General features: G+C 44.2%; 1 protein-coding gene across 1 annotated transcript; it reads left to right on the top strand.

The window, feature by feature from the left end:
* Positions 1 to 227: 227 nt before the first annotated feature.
* On the top strand, positions 228 to 17906 carry foxk2b (forkhead box K2b). Its single transcript, XM_083649491.1, has 9 exons — positions 228 to 692; positions 5617 to 5811; positions 8357 to 8510; positions 9627 to 9773; positions 10106 to 10299; positions 11678 to 11874; positions 12614 to 12862; positions 13931 to 14131; positions 15400 to 17906. The coding sequence occupies exons 1-9, from the start codon at positions 400 to 402 to the stop codon at positions 15609 to 15611; spliced, it is 1842 nt and encodes a 613-aa protein (XP_083505617.1). The 5' UTR covers positions 228 to 399; the 3' UTR covers positions 15612 to 17906.
* The last annotated feature ends 1990 nt before the right edge of the window (positions 17907 to 19896 follow it).

Below are 19896 nucleotides of genomic sequence, written 5' to 3'. Positions count from 1 at the left end.
CAATGCCATGTCTTATGTCTAACCAAGCATATGCGCGTATTGCTACCGATCAACCGACCTTGAGTCTGTCCTCGGGTTAATGCCTGCGTCTGATTGGCCGCAGCCGCGTAGCTGCATGCGCTTCCTCGCATCTAATTGGTCAGGAGCGCTGTCGGTCAAGGCATATCCGCCTCTTGCACTGTTGTTTGGTTGGATCTTTCCGCTACCCTTTCTCTCGGCGGTGGGTCGGAGCCGCTGTCCCTGGCCTCGCATGTTCCCCTCTAAATTCCTGTATTTAATTTGATGCCCCTGTTGTAGATTTGCTCCATTTACGACGCCTTTGAAAGGCCGCAGTCAGGCGTCTGCATACCGGTGTTTTATCTTTCAAAGTATTCGGCGTTTCGACCCTTTTACCTGAAAATGGCCGTGGTGAGCGGATCGTCTGGGCCGGTTGCCCGGCTCGAGGGCCGTGAATTCGAATACATGATGAAAAAGCGCTCGGTGACCATCGGCAGGAACTCGTCTCAGGGCTCCGTCGACGTGAGCATGGGCCACTCCAGCTTCATCTCCCGAAGGCATCTGGAGATATTCACGGCCAGCGACGACGGCACCGGCAGCGGAGACTTCTACCTGAGGTGTCTCGGTAAAAACGGGGTGTTTGTAGACGGAGTGTTCCTCAGACGGGGCGCCCCTCCTCTGCAGCTACCACGAATGTAAGTTTCCCCCTTGGTGAACATGTGCATGCTAATGCTATCTGTTGGTGTTAGCCAAGCCAGCTAAAGTCAACAGTTATAACAACATTGGTTTGTGTTTGCTAGCTAGGTTGAGAGGAACACGTGTTTTAGCTTGTTAGCTAGGACTCCGCATCCTGTCCACAATGCCCTTTTTCTTTGTTGTCATTCTCGTGAGTAAACGTGTTAATTGGCCGACTGGCTGACTCCCTCATTGCCTCCAGTGGCTAGCGATAGCCGCATTCCTCAGTCTGTATCGTGTCTAATTAGCCATCACAAGGTTTTAAATGCGATGCTATTGGTGATATGGTGGTGTAATGTTAATGCTAGTTGCAGTTTGTCACATCCACAAGTCACAAGTAACGTTATACGGTTGTTGTTTTTGACATGCGTTGACCCACCAGGTAACCAAGTTAGCTATCAGTTAGCTGTAGCTTCTCCGTAGTTGTGAATGGAGCTCCACTCGACCCCTAAACGTAAACAAACCAGTCGTCCCCGCCCTACCAGGCTCACAACAGCAGCAGGACGGGGGCCTGCTGGAGGACCTTTGGCCTTCCGTTGAGACTGAGCTAGGCCACTTTACAATATATTACCAATCATCTGCTTAACATTTAGCATTGTATATTATGTAGGCTGTAGATGTAGCTTTATCAGACCACGTGTCGCCATTAATAGAAAGTTAATGAGATAACTTGGCTAGCTGTAGGTAACTTGTAGCGTCTAGCCTGCAATGTGCCATTGTTTAACTTCGAGGGCTGTTTACATGACCGATGTTTGTCTCTTGTATGGCGAAAACATTCACCAATATTCATTCAAACCTAACATTATAAGAAAATCATATAGATTTTATTTGAGAACATGACCCCAAAGGTTTTATAATGGAATGTATGATTTGTTTATTATTAGGATCCCCATTAGCTATGCATAATACAACAGCCGCTCTTCCTGGGATACACCCAAAACATAGCTGTGATTGCACTTCACTTTTTCAGTTCATTACATTGCCTAGACTTTGTGTTATTCTGGAACAGTCTGTGCAGTCCACAGAGAAAGGAGAGAGGGGACAAAAGGCAAAATAAATGATCACAAAAGGTTGGCATGGTGTGTAAATAACCCAGCATACAATATGTAATCTATATCGGTAATCTAACCCCCCCCCCCCATTTTTCTTCTTCTTGCTCTTTTTTAAAGTTTATTTAGTTTAGTTTAGACAAACTCACCAGCTACAGCCAATATTGACCAGGATTTTCCAGCTTTTCCATCTTGCTCTAAACCAAATCATTAAGTTGCAATTTGAACCACGTTATTCACGCTAAGCAACTTTGTGCAAAACATTTAGTCAACTTGTTTGGTTTGATGCGATTTCTAGACTGCTGAAAAAGTCTAATAGTGAACATTACATCTGCTGTTGATTTTATGGTGTGTTTTATATGGTGTATTTTGTCATTAACTACATTCTTTGTCTTAACTTTGCTTTTGTTTGTTTTTCTCTGCTTGATAGTCTAATCCAGTTTCTGCACAGCTGAATGAACATGGACAATACTTTTGGTCTGTCATTTATAGTTGCAGGCTTGTGGATACTATTGTAATATTTTTTTGTATTTGAAATTATGTTGCATTTGTTTTCGTCAGCGTCATTCATGTTCCCATTTGTTTTGTTGTGCCGTAATTAATTTGACAGGAATTGTATGTTTAGAGTACACTGATGTATTGGGACATGATTGCGATGTGAACGCCTGTTCCATTAACTACACGTCATGCAGCCAGCATGACGTGTAGTTAATGGAACAGGCGTTAACTGTACTATGAGGTGTATGGATCAATTCCCCTTCAAGGAACACCAAGTGGTTTCATGTTCTCATATTGATCAGGTCGGCTGGCACTAAAGAGCTTTTAATCAGCCGCAGTCCTAATAGACTTGCATTTACTCCTGTTGCTTAAGACACTTCCTAGCAAGCATGGCCGCGACCTTCCTCACATGCTTTATCGTAATCTGTAACTAGATAGCGCAGTTAACGTTAACAACCCAGACCGTAAGAAGGGTGCCGGTAAGGAAGCAGGGCTGACAGCATGAGAGAACTGGCTGAGCTCTGGCCCAGGGGACAGGTTGGTTATATTCCAGGGATTCCTCTTTGGTGATGTAAACAGACTGAAGTGAAAGGAGCTGCAACCCCCCCTTCACGCCCCTGTCTCCACACCCACAGATTTTCTCCCAAGTTGTTGCTCTTGCTCTCGCTGACTTCTCTTGTTTACTATCTGCAAAATTGGGGGGGTGGAGCGGGGTTAAAAACCCAGTAAATATAAGTGAAAACTAAAGTGAACGTGTTTACTCTAATACAGAGTTGGTAAACCTTTTGTTGAACAAGCTTTGTTTGTTGTTGTCATCCTCACAGCTAAGCAGCATAGCAACTGTGCGTTTGTGTTTTGGAGTTCAGGCCTCATTCTGCATGGAGGGGGGAGGGGGGGGGGGCAAAGAGGTCCCGATGAATACATTGTTGTGACGGTGTGTGTGGGATGGGGGGGGGGGGTTGCTCAACAAAATGAACAGGGCTTTCTATTCTGTGAGCTTGTTGCATTGAGATTTCCAACATTAATTCAAACTGAAGTGTTGCATTTTCTCCCCTCCACCCCCCCCTTGAATGTTTATAAAGGCAAATGCCTGTTAAAGTAGTGGCTGTTTGGGTGATCTACTTCTCCAGGGGAATTTATCAGTCGGACTTGTTGAGTCAACTACAGCAACAACATATTAACACTATCTTCCAACACATGCACACACAGTGTGAACTTATAGGGTTGTAAACCCAGCATGCGCTGCCTTTGTAATCATACACAGGCAGCACTCGGTATGGAATGTGACGTCTAAAGCCGAGCATTCCTGTGTCAAAGACGCCCTAGTGGTTGCCAGGAGAAGCCCGGAGTCCAGGGCTTGTTTTTAACGAATTGTTTTACGGCCAACATGTTTATTTCAGGCTAGTTAGTATTGGGTGTAATATTAATGTTTGGCTTTACAACAACAACCTGCAGCAGGTAGTGACAAACAGGATATGATGTAATGAAAAACACGATTGTTTTTCACATTTCTAGTTCTATTTACAACAGTGTATTTCCTGTTCTCAGAGGTGTGTCAACATTAACCTGCTAGGTATACATCGTAGTTTGGATTCTGAGAAATGCTCTCTGATCTGGTGTAAGGATCTTCCATAATTATCAGATCTTTATATATTTTTTTGTGCTGGAGATGGCAGGCTACACTCTGGAAAGGATGTTTGGAGGGCACATGCATAATGAAAGTGTCTCCCCTCACCCGTCTGCTTCCAGGAAGTGTTTTGAGTCTCCTTCTGTGAGTGGCCAAGCTAATTTGAGACGTAGGTGTCGGCCGGGGACATAGTTCTCTCTGTACACGCCAACTCTGTTAGGGCTTGGCAAAGAAGTGCTGTGCCTCAGCCTGCCACTCTGAACCCAATGAAGAACGGGGCCTCGGCAAAACGATCTGGGCTCGCTCCGTCTCCATGGTGTCGGGCTGACCCAACTTTACACTGATTTAGAACGGTTCCCTCAGTGGTATTTGTGAGTGTTGCAATCATGCACATTTTCCCTCAATTGTCCCCCTCCTTCCCACAAATATAAACCTCTATCGTGAAGGAACGAGGAGCTTTTTTTTTAATCAAAACTGAAAACTCTTAGTACCCTGGGTCATAAAGCCCCCCCCCCTCCAGTGTATTTTTCTGGGTCATGTGCTGACGATGTTGATTAGCCACACCGATCGCCAAATATTTTTTGACGAAATAACTTGCTTTTGTGCTCCAGTTCAAAAATGTAAGTGGGTTGGTAAAATGGGGAGATGATGTATGACTATAAATGGAACTATAATCATACGTAATGACAATTTGATTCTGACCGTGGACGAGCTGGCATGCTAATTAGCTGTTGTTAGCTATGTTAGCTAAGCCCGCTGCCTACTATCAAAACGCATGGTAACCCCTCCCCCCCCACACACACTCACACACAAAGTGGTTGAACGGTTGGCATTGTCCATTTACCAGGGTTTCCCCTACCTGTACCTGCCGGGCTGCGGTGTCTCACGTTTCACTCTTTATTTAAATTGGCCGTACAGAGGCTCGTTAATATTAACAAGCCTTATAGACATGGCAACCGAAACAGCCTGTTCTCAGCAAGGCTCAGAGAGATGCTGGAAAATGAAAGTGTAAAAATGGATTGAGAGTGTTTTTGGTACATGACACCACATAGACATGTTTTAATGGGGGGGAACAAGAAGAACACACACATCCGCTCTAGCTAATTTCAGATGGTATTTATAGAAATACCCATCCCCAAACAAAAATAACACGACAGATTGATGACATCGAACGGTGTATCCGAGGGTAGATTTTTCCCAAATTAACTACAGAAAGAAGTGCACACTTCCATCCAAGGCATGCATGCTGTTCCTGTTTACATGCTGCTGAGGGGAGTGTGCCTCAAGCATGCGTTTGTGTTTACCACACCGCCCTAAATTTAGCCATATCCTCCCACTGACGTGTGGTCCCGCGTCGCGGTAGCCATACTCTGCTAGCAGTAATAATAAAGTTGGAGTTTAGTGTGATAAATGCTATTGAGCTTGCTGCTTACATCAGTGGTGTGGTTTGGCAATCAACCTCAAACAAAATGATTGCATCAGTATTCAGATTTAATTAACTAGCATGCATTGTTTCTCCTAGCTAATTAAAAATGGGCAGCTTATTGTGTCTTGGGTCATCACGTCTTGCGGCGTGATATTTTCACGTTAACGTTGGATGTGTCTTGAAATGCTTTTGTCTCGCCAATGAGTGCCTCAGGAAGGGAGGGGGCCATGAGACCTCTGGGTTTTTGATACCACTTCTCTTCTTTTTCTTCTTCTTGTCTTCAGGTGCACTTTCAGGTTCCCCAGCACAAACATCAAGATCACCTTCACAGCGCTGTCCAGTGGCAAGAAAGTGAAGCGTGAAGCACCGGAGTCCCCAGTGAAACCAGTCCAGCCCCACATTTCTCCCCTGACCATCAACATTCCAGACAACATCGCCCACCTCATGAGCCCCCTGCCCTCGCCCACCGGCACCATTAGGTATTCATATACTATAGAAATGGTGACGACTACACTACTTGTTACTGCTCGTAGTCAGTATCCTCTTTTAATTTGATGTACCATTACTACTCCTGGTCTCATTCAAATTTTCTATAAGATTTTAATGTGTTTATTCATTCATTTGATTATCTTTTTTGTATCCATCTATAGACCTTATTCGCTAACCCCGGACAGCCCAATATTGTTGACATACCGTCCTGCAGCTGACAACTATAGTAACGGCCTTATTGTCGTTTCTGTTCCATTACAAAATAGCGATAGTGATGACAGCAATAAAAAACCCCGAGTTGTTGTTTGTATGCTGCCGTTAATGCCTGTAGTAATAATAAACAAAAGAAACAACGAGGTGAACAGACTTTGCTGTGAGGAGCTGTCAGAAAGCTTCACCTGTCTCTCCCAACTATCCACACACCTCTCCTGTGCTGACGTATCCTCCGTCTCGCTCCCTTCACGTCTGTGGACGGTAGAGATAGAAACAAACCACGGGGACCATGCCTAACGCAGGTCACCATCCGAACACAATTGGAACGATACAGGTAACGCTGACGGCGGCTAGCTTCCTATAAACGCTGCTCTCACATAGGTTAGATCACTTAAGAGCTGCAGCGCTATGTCGAGAACATGGCGGCGGTGGGCGTGCCCGTACGTGAGTGACGTCAGTCGAATAAGGTCTATAGTCATTTGTTTCTCCTTTTATCTCTTGGCTTCTTTTTTTTTTTACAGTACCTACTTGCACTTTGTCCTTGTGAGGCAATTTGTAACTTTGGGTTTGAAAAGTGCTCTATCATATTATTAACTGGGTGAAATAGTAAATAAAGTATAGTATAGCTATACATTTAACCCTTATTACTGAGTAAAGCACGGCCACCCAACGCCGCCGACGAGGCTTGCACTTTTGTCAGGCTAAGATCCCAAATCCGAAGAGAAGTCAGTCCCTGGAGGTGTCGACTAACCTTGTCACGGCCTCCATGGGGGGATGTACAGCCTCTATATGGGGCATCTCTCTATCAGCTTAGGCTTAGTTCACTGGATGCAGGGAGAGGAGTGGGAGGTGACCGCATCAGAGTCGTAGATCCTCTCTAACTGTCCAATGTGGCCAGATGGCCAAGAAACAACCCAGTAGACTCAGATCAATACCACGTTTCTCCTTTTGTTAGTTTTGACTCGAGTCTCACTTGAAGGCGTGTCTACTGCACACACGTGTACTGTAAATTGTCTGTGCCAATACAAATCCTAACCAAATTCAATGCAGTACATTGTCATTTAGCAGATACTTTTGTCCAACACGACTTGGAATAAGTGCGTTTTCTCAACTGTAGTAAAATTGACTATCAGTGTTCATCAGCTAAGTCAGTTATAGGAGTAAGTAACATTCTGACTGTATCAGTGTTCAGCTAAGCCTGTTATAGGCGTAAGTAGCATTCTGACTATCAGTGTTCATCAGCTAAGCCTGTTGTAGGAGTAAGTAACGTTCTGACTGTATCAGTGTTCATCAGCTAAGCCTGTTGTAGGAGTAAGTAGCCTTCTGACTGTATCAGTGTTCATCAGCTAAGCCTGTTGTAGGAGTAAGTAACGTTCTGACTGTATCAGTGTTCAGCGAAGCCTGTTATAGGCGTAAGTAGCATTCTGACTATCAGTGTTCATCAGCTAAGTCAGTTATAGGAGTAAGTAACATTCTGACTGTATCAGTGTTCAGCTAAGCCTGTTATAGGCGTAAGTAGCATTCTGACTATCAGTGTTCATCAGCTAAGCCTGTTGTAGGAGTAAGTAACGTTCTGACTGTATCAGTGTTCATCAGCTAAGCCTGTTGTAGGAGTAAGTAGCCTTCTGACTGTATCAGTGTTCATCAGCTAAGCCTGTTGTAGGAGTAAGTAACGTTCTGACTGTATCAGTGTTCATCAGCTAAGCCTGTTGTAGGAGTAAGTAGCATTCTGATTATCTGTTCATCAGCTAAGCCTGTTGTGGGAGTAAGTAGCATTCTGACTGTATCAGGGTTCATCAGCTAAGCCTGTTGTAGGAGTAAGTAGCATCCGATCTGTGTTTCTTTGATATTAAGAGTAGAAGGGCACAGCTGTGCATGTGGGAATCCCAAGCTCCTACAACTCTGTTTGGTTTATGAACATCTCTGGATTCCCAGAGAATGGGCTTTTACTCTGCAAGTCTTCCTTTACATTAAGCCTTTGATACCTAGTTATTCAACCCATTTACTTGATCATTTGAAGTGATTAAGATCCTGATGCTTTATTGCTTTAGGCAATTGTGGGTCACGAAAGGACTGCGGTACTTTCTACACATAAGCTATTTGCATAGGTGTTGGCCACTGCAGCAGAGACTATGGCTGAGCTGAGCTGTCCCCCTTCCTAGAGATGCCAGGCTTAAGAAGCACTTGTTTCAAATCTACAGTGTTGGTTAATTGCTTTTTTCGGCATGTAGTTTAAATTGCCCATCAACATTTTGTTTTCAAATGTCTGTTTGTATATCAGGTGTGTGTGCTGTATTAACAGTCTTCTTGCTTCTCCTCCAGTGCTGCTAATTCGTGCCCCTCCAGTCCACGGGGCGCGGGGTCTTCAGGCTACAGGATGGGTGGTCGCATGGTCAGCTCTGCAGAGCTGCAGCTTCTAAACGACAACTCCCAGCCGGACAACGACAAAGAGGCCTCCGGTGGGGACAGCCCCAAGGTGAGACCAAGCTGTGTTGTTAATGCCTGCATGTTACGGAAAGGTTGCTAAGGCATTATTAATCTACATTTTGTTTGTAGAGTTCACACATTCTGCAGTGTGGACAACTGTCATTCACAAATTGCCCCAAAATATGTAGAGGAACTCCTTCCACATGTGTTGCAATATCGAAATTGATATTTTTGGTCAAAATCATGCAGCAACAACTCAATCTGATCTTAAAGCTGCATTGGGCAACTTCATATGGTTGTCTCCAACTCGCAGCTGTTTGGAAAATCTCAACCTTGATTCCCCCGAAATCCTGTAATGTCAGCAAACTGCACACAGCAGACTCATGATTACCAACCAGGCAGTCTGTGATTATTCTTACCAAAGGCATGCGAGAAGCAGATGATCTAATGTTGACCATACTGACTATAGGGCTGTGAATCTTTTGCTATCTCACCATTCAATTTAATTTAGATTACTGGGGTCACGATTTGATTAAAAATAGATACTTGATTCAAAACTATTCCTGATTCAGTACATAGCGGGTTTTCAGGATCTATGCCAGTCCGCCGTGTCCTAAGAAAGACCTTGTAGCAAATTATGGCATGAAAGCAGAATAAAAGATTGTTCTTTTTTCTTTTGTTTTTGGTTTTATCAACTGATTGCAATAATGTAAACACTGACAGTACACACAAAGGCAAACCTAAGACCAAAGGGAACATTTATTCATGCTAAACTTGCACTACACTGGTTGTAAAAAATGTTTTTTTTTAATTTGTGAATTGATTCAAAATCGTAGAAGATAAGAATTGTGATTCTTACCATGAATCTGTTTTTTTCTTCTGACACCCCTAATACCAACACCAGCATTTCATTTGGGCAAATAGGGGAATGTACTGGCTCTCAATTAGTGGGGATGATACAGCTCCGTTTTGTGAGTTAGCTGTGTTTTTACAGTGCAGCTTAGAGATATGAATGATGTGTTTTTACAGTGCAGCTTGGAGATATAAACAATGTGTTTTTTTGTGTTAAATGATTGCATGATGGCACATGTTTTCATGTGTCTTAACACCAGAGTCTTGCTCCAGTATGTGATTTAACAGCTGCAGTTCCTTGTCTGTGCCACAGGATGACTCCAAACCTCCGTACTCCTATGCACAGCTAATCGTCCAAGCCATAACGCTGGCTCAGGACAAGCAGCTCACACTAAATGGAATATATACTCACATCACAAAGAACTACCCCTACTACAGGACTGCAGACAAGGGCTGGCAGGTGAGTTCTGCTTTCACTGATATCAAGTCAGCGTGACGCTACAACAGACACCCTGTTGCTGAGGAATGTAGGCACCAAGCAGCTGAAATGCCTCAAAACCTACAAGGCCTAGTTGTCATAGTTGAGAGGGCATTTTTCTAGTCATAAGGCCTGCTCTCCAACATTGAATAAGTTGAATATGACCAGTTCGCTTTGTTAGGATGCATCATATACACTATTCTATAGATACAGAACCATATTTCAAAATCTGTCTTTTCTTTAGTCTGCCAGCTGCCGGCTTTGTTGCGGCGAGACTTGCTGTCTTCACCACTAATGTGTTTGCTCTGTTGCAGAACTCGATCCGCCACAACCTGTCCTTAAACCGCTATTTCATCAAAGTGGCCCGGTCGCAGGAGGAACCCGGCAAAGGTTCCTTCTGGAGGATAGACCCGTCCTCCGAGAGCAAGCTCATCGAGCAGGCCTTCAGGAAACGAAGGCCCCGGGGTGTCCCCTGCTTCAGGACCCCCCACGGACCCCTCTCCTCCAGGTGAGCTCTTTAGCAAACTTGCCCTGCTGTCACTCAAACGGTACTTCTGTGACAAACTGTATTAGTCATATTAAACGGAAATCACAGTTTACTGCCGTCTACAATATTGGCTTGATTGAAGATTTGTCCAGCAGAGGCCCCTGTGGTAAAATTACTATTCTAACATAATGAAGACCAATAAACTAGAAGTTAAAAAGTATACAAATTATTTATTTACAAAAAAGCAAAGTCACAGAGCTCTGCTTCAGCCCCCTCCTCCTCCTCTCTTCACTCTGGGGACTGACCCAGAATCACACCATTTAGACCTCTATCAAGCCTCTCACCAAGAAGTCCTAGATTAGAGCAGCTTACTGCAGATAGTGCCCCCTAGACCTTGAGGGAGGTATTACAACAACTCTAAATTCTCTCCACACCCCGCCCCGCTTGACAAAAACTGGTTGGTGCAAGCCGGCCAGTGAGCTCATTTTGTACAATAGAACCAAATGTTTCAAGATGAGTCATCATCTGAAAGCTTTGCAACTCAGTGTGAAAATAACCTGGAAACAAAAACGTACAATCTCTCACACTCAGATTTCAACAGCTTGCCACAAACTATGGGGTTACAAGGTAGTTATTAACATAATCTGTTTACATTTTATGGTGAAGTTTGACACATTAGACCACAAAATGATGTGTTCATGCATGTGTTGTTTTTTGATTGCCTAATTTTAGAGTGCACAAAGTTTTATTTAAATAGTATTTGTTATGCATTTATTGTTTGCAAATCAGTAAATATGCATGACAGCGTATTGTTGATTACATTTAATTTATAACAGCTGTAGTTCCTCGAATGGCCACTAGGCGTCTGGGGCTGTAGGCATTCCCCCCATGTTGTAACAGGATTAAACATCTTTCCAGTGAGGGGCAAAGCACGATTTTGGTCTATATAGCTAATTTCACCTTTTCATAACAACTTTAGGGGGGTAATTTTTTATATACCTTGCCCGTTTGGAGTAAATTTTACTCCAAATGGGCGAGTTATATAAAAAGCCCCAGGGCCTGCCCCGGCCCCTGGACCATCTCAATCCGGCCCCCCAACGTCCTCAAAGGAAAACAAAACAACCCCCAAAAACTCAATAAAAGGCAGAATTATGTTAGTAAATCCCATCTCCTACAGCCATTGGATTTGTATCACTATTATATCGGGAGATTAACGGGAACGGGTTAAAAAGAGCGGGAGAGTTAGCAGGTATGATCTCCAATGTGTGGCCCTTTGCTTACTTTATGTAAGTCAGTATGGCCCTCTGGAAAAAATGTTGCCCACCCCTGTCATAACCACTTTTTTTTCTGAACGCAGATTAATTTTAACATGAGCTTTTTGTGCCCCCATCTGTTTCAGGAGCGCCCCGGCCTCACCCAATCACTCGGGGGTATTGTCCGCTCACTCCAGCGGTGTGCAGACCCCTGACAGCCTATCACGAGAGGGCTCCCCTGTTCCCATGGAGCTGGAGCCCGCCCCCGCCCCGCCCACTGTCATGACGGTCCAGCCCAAACTGGCCGTCATCCAGGAAGCACGCTTTGCACAAAACACACCAGGTACGAGATCATGCTCAATTAAGTGGTTGGTTTGTACCTATTAATGTGAATATGATGGACATTTTTCACACATATGCTAGCATGTAAATTCATATATTTCTCTTAATACTATCATATGATCTCATTTGTTATGTATTTTAATTGTAAACGTCAGTTGTGATATGTTTAATACCTTCCTCCTTATATATACAGTTTGGTCTTAGCAGTATCTGCTATGACCCAATTTCCCCACAGGGGTTATTAAAGTTTCATCGAGTCTGATTAGATCAATTAAACTAAACCTACTCAACAGTGATCTATACTCCCAACTAGAACTGCAAAGATTAGTCGATTAGTCAATCAACAGAAAATTAATTGGCAACTATATTTTTAAGTAATTTATTAATTGTTTAGACTAATTCTTAAGGAAAATAAATACTAAAATGATCTCGTTCCAGCCAGATGTGAATATTTTCTGTGTTCTTTAGTCTTTTATGACAGTAAATTGATTATCTTTGGGTTGTGGACTGTTGCTCAGGACAAGACATTTGAGGGCGTCATCTTGGGATTTGGGGGAAAAAGTGATTGAGATTTTTCACCATTTTGTGACATTTTATAGACCAAACGACTAATCGATTAGTCGAGAAAATAATCGCTAGATTAATTGATAATGAAAATAATCGTTAGTTTAGTTGCACCCCTACTCCCAACTGTCGTTATTAATACCAGCGGCGGGGGGGTTGTGTTGGATCTGTTCCAGGTTCGCCTGTCAACAACCAGCCGGTACTAATAGCAGTCCAGCGCCAGTTACCTCAAAGCATCAAGCCAGTGACCTACACCATGGCCTCGCCAGTGACCACCAGCACCTCGCAGCCTGCCCTCCAGGCTGTCCACATCCTGCAGCAGATCCAGGCAGCAACCCTCAGCCCGGCGCTGATCACCCAGCAAGCCGCAAGCATCATCCCCAAGATGGAGCCGCAGGAGAACGGAGAGCACACAGACATCAAAGGTGAGAGACACCAGAGAAATAACCTCCATCTCACATTTCAAAAAAGCCTACAAACATCTGATGCTAGAAAACACCTGTAATCACTGATCCGACTCACCCCTAGGTTTTAATTTTGTTGTTGTTGCTGTTTTGTATTGATGAATGAATGAATGTTTGTAAATGTAATTGTTTTTGTTAGGTCTGTAAAATTGTATGTAGTGAAATTGAACATGTTCTTGTATATTAATTAAATTTGTGTAATGTACTGCAGAACAGGAACCTGCTGAAAACCAGTTTGTAACTGAGTCAGGCCAGTCAAATGTACATTCGAAATGTCATTTTTTATCCTTTCCTGTATAAATAAAGTGAACTGATAAAGTGAACTGAGCTGGGAGCGTGGCGGGAAACCTTTTCCTCTACCAGCCACAGTATATATAGATATATACATAAATACTTAGTTACGCTTTCATCCTGAAGTCATCCTTAGCAACAATAACCTTAAAGATTCATAAACCACTACTTCGTTTTTCATCAGGGAAGACATTTTGCATGGATTTCATGCATATTTACCGTTTACTTCTACTGCTCACACATCCCCACACATGAATAATGCACCTGTCCTGCTGAAAAAATAAGTTGCATTTTGATAGAGCTATCCTTTACTTAACGTGCTTAATTGTTAGCATCTATTCTTAAAACGTTCTGTAGTTGAGATGGCATTTTTAAATTGACACGGTAGGGAAGAAGGTCACTAAAGAAGATAGATTTTAAATATAAACGTTGCCTATTTCAGCCAAGAATCCCTAAAGTTGCAGCATTCAGAGTTGGGCAGTTTCAGCAGTCGCATCAAATTGTCCCAGCTGTCCACTCCATATGTCAAATCTACCCAGTACGGAAAATAATAGCTCACTGCCAGGAATTGGTTTAGCCATCATTAGCCTTTTCACTCTAGCCGTGAATTAACTTTTATTCACTCATGCAATTGTAAGATTTGTAGTTTTGAGCTGACATTTGCTGTGGTGCAGATAATTTAGCAGTTTTTCTTGAACACTCCTTGACACCATTGTTCATATTTCTGTCATCTCTCAGTGAAAGTAGAGCCTATTCCGACCATCACCCACGCCTCTATAGGTGGCTCCAGTTGCATCATCCAGAGCTCCCAGTCAGCCATGCCCCTGCAGACTGTTACCATAGTGCAGCAGGCCCCACTGGGCCAGCACCAGCTGCCCATTAAGGCCATCATACAGAATGGCACCCACAGCATCACCACTGCCATCCAGACCAACTCAGGTGAGCCACAAACACCCACCCCATTCTTTTGTCTGAGACGCTGCACTGTTTGGGTTTGATGTTTTGATGTTAATCCTCTTCATATTCAGAGGTTAATATGACTTTGTTTTGGGTCGTTGCGTCGATGCCCACCCAGTTCTTCTCTCAAGGTCCCACATTATACCATTTAACTTGATAGTATACTATTTATAACATAAGGTGCTATCAGGATAAGAAAAATGTTCTGCATGTTTGCAAATGTATGTAGTTTAGTTGAAAGGGTATTTAAAATTAAACTTCCCATAACGCAGCCCAGGGATGCACTGCTATGAATATTTTGGCCGATACAATACTGATAACCAATATTAACATTGCTTTTATGGCCGATAACCAATATAGATGTTGATATGATCTGTATCAAAACAAGTTTCTACGATAATCAAATTTTGTACATATGGGAAAAACACATGCCAAAAGAAACACTGAATTTGCAAAAGTAATGTCTTTATTTCCAAAACGTTTGGAAAGGCCCAGATCTTAGATTTACAGCATTGTTTCCTCCCAATATGAACATTTTGTCCGATACCAATAACCGATGTTAACATTTCTGTTATTTTGCTCATCGCACCGATACCGATATATTAACAAGTTACTAACCATGGTTCGTACGGTCATGAAAGACCTGGAAAAGTCATGGGACATTTAAAATACAATTTCCAGGCCCTGGAAAAGTTATGGGGCGAAAAAATATTTTTTAATTTTGGAAAAGTGGATGCAAACACCTCATACTCACCAAGTAAAATCAGTGTAGGGTTTTACATTTGATTAAAAAAAAAAATCTGCTGGATGAATCCACTTCTTCCTTAAACTTGACATCTCATCTCTATTAAGCTTGTTCCATGTTATCAGCGCCAGCGGTTAATGTTAGCATGACAGCTACTCCCCGCCCCACTGCCAGAGAACTCCCTCTGCAGCAGTAATTCAACCCCACCAGACTGAAGTCGATCACAAGATCTCCCGACAATTCTTTGTATGTTCAACTGTTACAACAGTCGCTATGCCTCCGCCGAAAGGCTCGGCGCATTCCCCTCGTTCTCTCCTGCGTATCTGCAAAAATGTGTTCTCCATTATCGCACATTAGCAGCAGCTGGCCCAAACCGCCATCCACACAGGCCCTCTGCCCGCAGATGTTGGTTAACCACCGTTTGAACAATTCTGACAGTGAAACATTTCCCTTTTACTTACCCACCTTTTTCCTTCACTTTCTATATCCCCCCTTCGCCGTCCAGTCACAGCTGTGGCGAGCCCCCTCCACCTGCTGGCGGCCCACGCCTCGGCCTCGGCCTCCCTCCCCACCAAGCGGCAGAACGGCGAGCAGACGGCCGGCCAACAACCAGAAGCTAAGCGCATCAAGACAGAGGATCACCAAGTCTCCACCCCCGCCACCGCCGCAGACTCGGACTCGTCGGCAACCAACGACCAAGGCGGCCATCTCAACTAGTCTTATATCCCCACCACACACCACACAACCCAACCCCCCCCACCACCACCACCACCACCATCACACACCTTCTCTAGGTTCTTCCTTCCACGGTTCTTCTCTCGTTCCCCATCGTTTTTCATTTGTCCTCCTTCTACCATTGACTCCCAAAGGTGCCAAACGGAGAGGATTATGTTGTTTTTCTTTTTCAGTTTGGGTTATCTATTCTAGAGCATCGGGAAGGGGAAAAATGCCCACCCCTTTAAAGACTGGAAAAATAAAGTGGGTTGAGAATGAAAAAAAAAAATAATTGAAATGGGACATGGATAAACTCATAATTGAAAGGTGTCCCCTGTGAGACATTGCCACTGAAATAGGAGGGTGACTAAACTAAGACCACAGGAAGCCTTAACAACAATGAACCCTTAAGAGCTGACCGTTGACCTCAAGCGGTCTGACGGGGGGGCGGGGCCTACTTCAGCCCGGGCCGGACGCCGCCTTTCTGAGTCACCTACCTCAGTGCAGACGGGGGGGCTCCGGCAGCCAGCGGGCCCGCCCTCCCTGGGCCAATCGGGACGGCTCTGGACGAAGTGACCAACCAAGCAGCATGACGAGCATTTGGTCTTTTTAAAAAGAAGAAGGAAAAAAAAAAAGGTGACACGGTCAACGATGAGCGCACTCAGAAAGGGATCAAAAACAACTCGGAGCCAATATTCCTGAACCTTTTGGCAGCTAGCCTTTCATAATACTGACCTTCCTTTATCAGCAGCTGTACGTAGATATGCAGTATTTCAGCTCATTCTCACTCCGAACTCGGCTCAGAGCCCCGCTTTGGCAAGCGCCCTTGGCGACCTCCGTAACGCTCAGTGGAGCCTAAAGCGTTTTATGGAACGCAGCACGGGGCGACCAGTAAAAAAGCATTCCGCAGCTGTGGGTTCAGGCAAAGGTCAACTGGATGGTCATGGGTGGGGCGGTGGTGGTGTGCGGGCCAACCTGTGGCAGATTCTGGTGCTGATGGTGGCTGGCTGGACGCTCCGCTTACGGGGAGGTCCTGGACAGAGGCGTGATGTAGTGAATCTGACCCGGCGTGGTCACATTCACCATATCGTTCGTTTGCACCTTAATCTTGTAGCCTGGTGGCAGGAAAGTGTTGAAGCCCATGATGAGGTCTGGATGGCCCTTGAAGAGCTGGGACACACGGCTGATCATCACTGTGTCTATGCTCTGCGACTTGAACTATTTCATGATCTCAAGGAAGTCATTATAAACTTGAGGCTGGTTCACCTGATCTAGATGGGACGAGGCATGTTCACCCTCTGGAGTGACCTCTGCATCTGCAAGTCCGGTTGACACCATCGCCTGTCCATCCTCTTCTGCATCCATGAAAGAGACCTCTCTAATGGGGTTTCTGCGGGTGATCCCTGAACCCACAGGTGCGGAGTGCTGCATTTCATGAAACACGGTGCGGAGTGCGTTCCATAGAACGCCGGAGGCTCCGCGGAGCGTTAAGGAGGTCCCCAAAGGCGCCTGCCCAAGCGGTTCTGCGAGACGAGTTGGGAGTGAGAAGGTGTTGAGTATTTTGTTGTTCATATGTGGAGCATAGGATTCGTTTTTTTAATGTGTTTTCACTTCTATAGATAAGTAATAATTTAATGAAAGTAAAGCATACAAACGGTGAGGTCGGTGACATTTCCGTTGATAATGAGCTAAGTTTAGAAATCTCACTTTTTTCCTTTTTTTATATGAACTTCATTTCTGTTCGGTGAAACTGTAGTTTCTGAATGATACTCGATAAATGGGAGTATTTGTTTCCTTTTCCCGCCCCCTTTTCAAATCCTTGTTCTGTCATATCCATATGAATTGACTTCATTATACCTACATATTTTAATACTTGCACAGATAACCAATTATGATATAAGCATATGAAATCTCCGTGTGTAGTTTCAGATGTCTCCTTTGACCTTGCATGTATCAGACAAGAGAAAAGTAGCTGAGTTGTTAACTGTAAATTGAACAGAGGAAAAAGACCTGCTTTATCCAAACCAGACCTGCACTTGATGAAATGTTTTTTATTTTGCCTCCCCTGTTTGTGTTGTTTTCCTCCCGCCCCTCTCCTCCTCCTCGTTCGCCCTGGCTGTGTTGACTTTGTGGTGTTGGCAGACCCTTTGCTTGATGACTTTACTCTGTTGTGGCGACCTGGCGAGTCTGTTTGCAGATTGTACACGTTCCAAACAAAAGTAAAGAAAAATTGATTGATGTTTGTTCTGCTTCAGTGGAGAAATGCTTTTCTTTTTTAATAAATTAATTTAAAACCTTTATATTCCCCCCTCTCCTGTATCTTTGGCTTTGATATTAGAATCAGACCCAGATTCTCCAAATACCACCCACTGACGTGTTTCTAGCATGCCTCGCTTGTTGCTCAACTGTGCACGCCTTATCGTAGTGTGATCTAACCGTGTTGCTAGTGCCACTGTCATCCACACGGGGGCAGTGCAGGAGTGTTTTTCATCCAGTCAGCTGCTCAGCAAAGCACCAGATAAATCTTGCTGCCTGAAGATGGCTGGAACCTAATGAACCATAATTTATCATGCACAGAAGCGTTTACATTTTACGCTCATTCTAATCGGCACAGCGCTGCTGTGGCCTGTAGACCTTTTATTTATAAAAATGAGACAAAAGTGACAGATGGGATTGCATTTCCCTCTGCTGCACTGCTGTTTTACCTAAAGAAATGACCAAATGTATGAACTCCGATTGTTTCTCACAAAATGGAATGTTCATGAGAGTATAGCAGTACTGTATGTGAGAGCTTTGCTTCATGGCTTCTGATAGGGAGGAGTTGTTGGTTCACGTCTGGGAGGGGAAAAGAGCAATGCCCAACAACGGTGAAACAATTATCCAGTTTTGCACCCTGCTAAGTTCCTAGTACATTCCACCTTTGTCTTGCGAGATCTAAATAAAGCTGCTGTTTCGGAGGCGTTTCCTCACTTGGTGTGTCACACAAAGCCCTCGAACACAGGCTTCACGAAAGCATGGGCTACGACGTGTTGGCAGATGTGTCGCGGCGGTGATGGAGAAATCGACAGCAAGACCCGCAGGCTGTTTATGGAACTGCTGGGAAGGTTTATCTCGCCTCGTTCAACTTTGCCACTTGCCATATCAAAGATTAGGTCTGATGTGACCAGCTGCATCCACCTATGAAACTACAAGCCCATTTTACCCCTTTTGTTATTTGAAATAATGCATGATTGATTGAGCTCTTAGTCATATATGAGAAAATACTCAAATAGTGCTGAAAAATCAGGAGTTTGAATGCTGGAAGCTTTGACCTCTTGACTTGGCTATTTATTCAGGTGGTTTAGTTTAGTCGGATGAGACTCTGAACACTTCAACATTTTGGGAGATTCGCCTATTTGGCATCTTCTCGAGATGAGAGGATAGATGTAGTCAATGGTACTGGCTCGAGGGGAAACACTTCTTACCTGTCATTTTCTTGGCATGGAAATGGAAAAACGGAACTATATTGAATATCAGCACAAAATATCCGCTTATATCAGCAGCTTCGATACAAAAGTAGCAATAATGCCGACCCTCAAAAACCCATGTCACTCGCAAGTAAACAAACTCCATAATATGCTGCACATGTGACTGAGTAATGGACTGAGGTGGAGGCGGAGCCTGGCCCAGGAAGGCTTTTCTCACACAGTGGCAGGTATTTCAGCGGCTCTCTCAAAATAAGGCCGGTTATGTAACAACTCGTAGAACCCTGTCGGCTTTGTGGATCTCGGTTTCCAGGGTCTCTGTTAGGCAGCCTAATGAGTGTGTGTGTGCAATACTAGAGCAGAGGCCCTGACCTCGGCCTCCAAATGCAAAAGAGCAGCCATTCATGTGTAAAACGCACACATCTACCACCTATCTAACCCATCCAGGCTGCACTCAGACGGCAAGGGACGGTAAGAATAGCAGGGGGACAAGAGAGAGAGAGGCATTGTGAACATTTCTATTGCCTCCACTGCTGCCTGTGTAGGTGGAGTCTCCATAGAAACTAGGAGCTTGCTGCAACTGCCTGTAGCGAGTGCTGGTACTCTGGAAGCTGGAAGAGAGTTTGAAGGAAGGAGATGGTGTGCAACTGTAATAGAAAAATAAATAAAAATGCTTTGTTGATTCAATGATCAACAACCAATCAATAAGCAATCAATCAATTTTCACTCACACAACCTCCCTAAAATGACCCCAAACAAGTCCAATTGTCTCCATTTGATCTCTCCCTTCTTTTCCAAAAGGGGAGAGAAGCAGCTATTTCACC

Source organism: Poromitra crassiceps (genome assembly GCF_964638095.1).
Source record: "Poromitra crassiceps genome assembly, chromosome: 13".
Lineage (NCBI taxonomy): Eukaryota > Metazoa > Chordata > Actinopteri > Beryciformes > Melamphaidae > Poromitra > Poromitra crassiceps.
The sequence above is the reverse complement of the archived record's forward strand: the minus strand, read 5'-3'. Positions and strand labels throughout refer to the sequence as shown.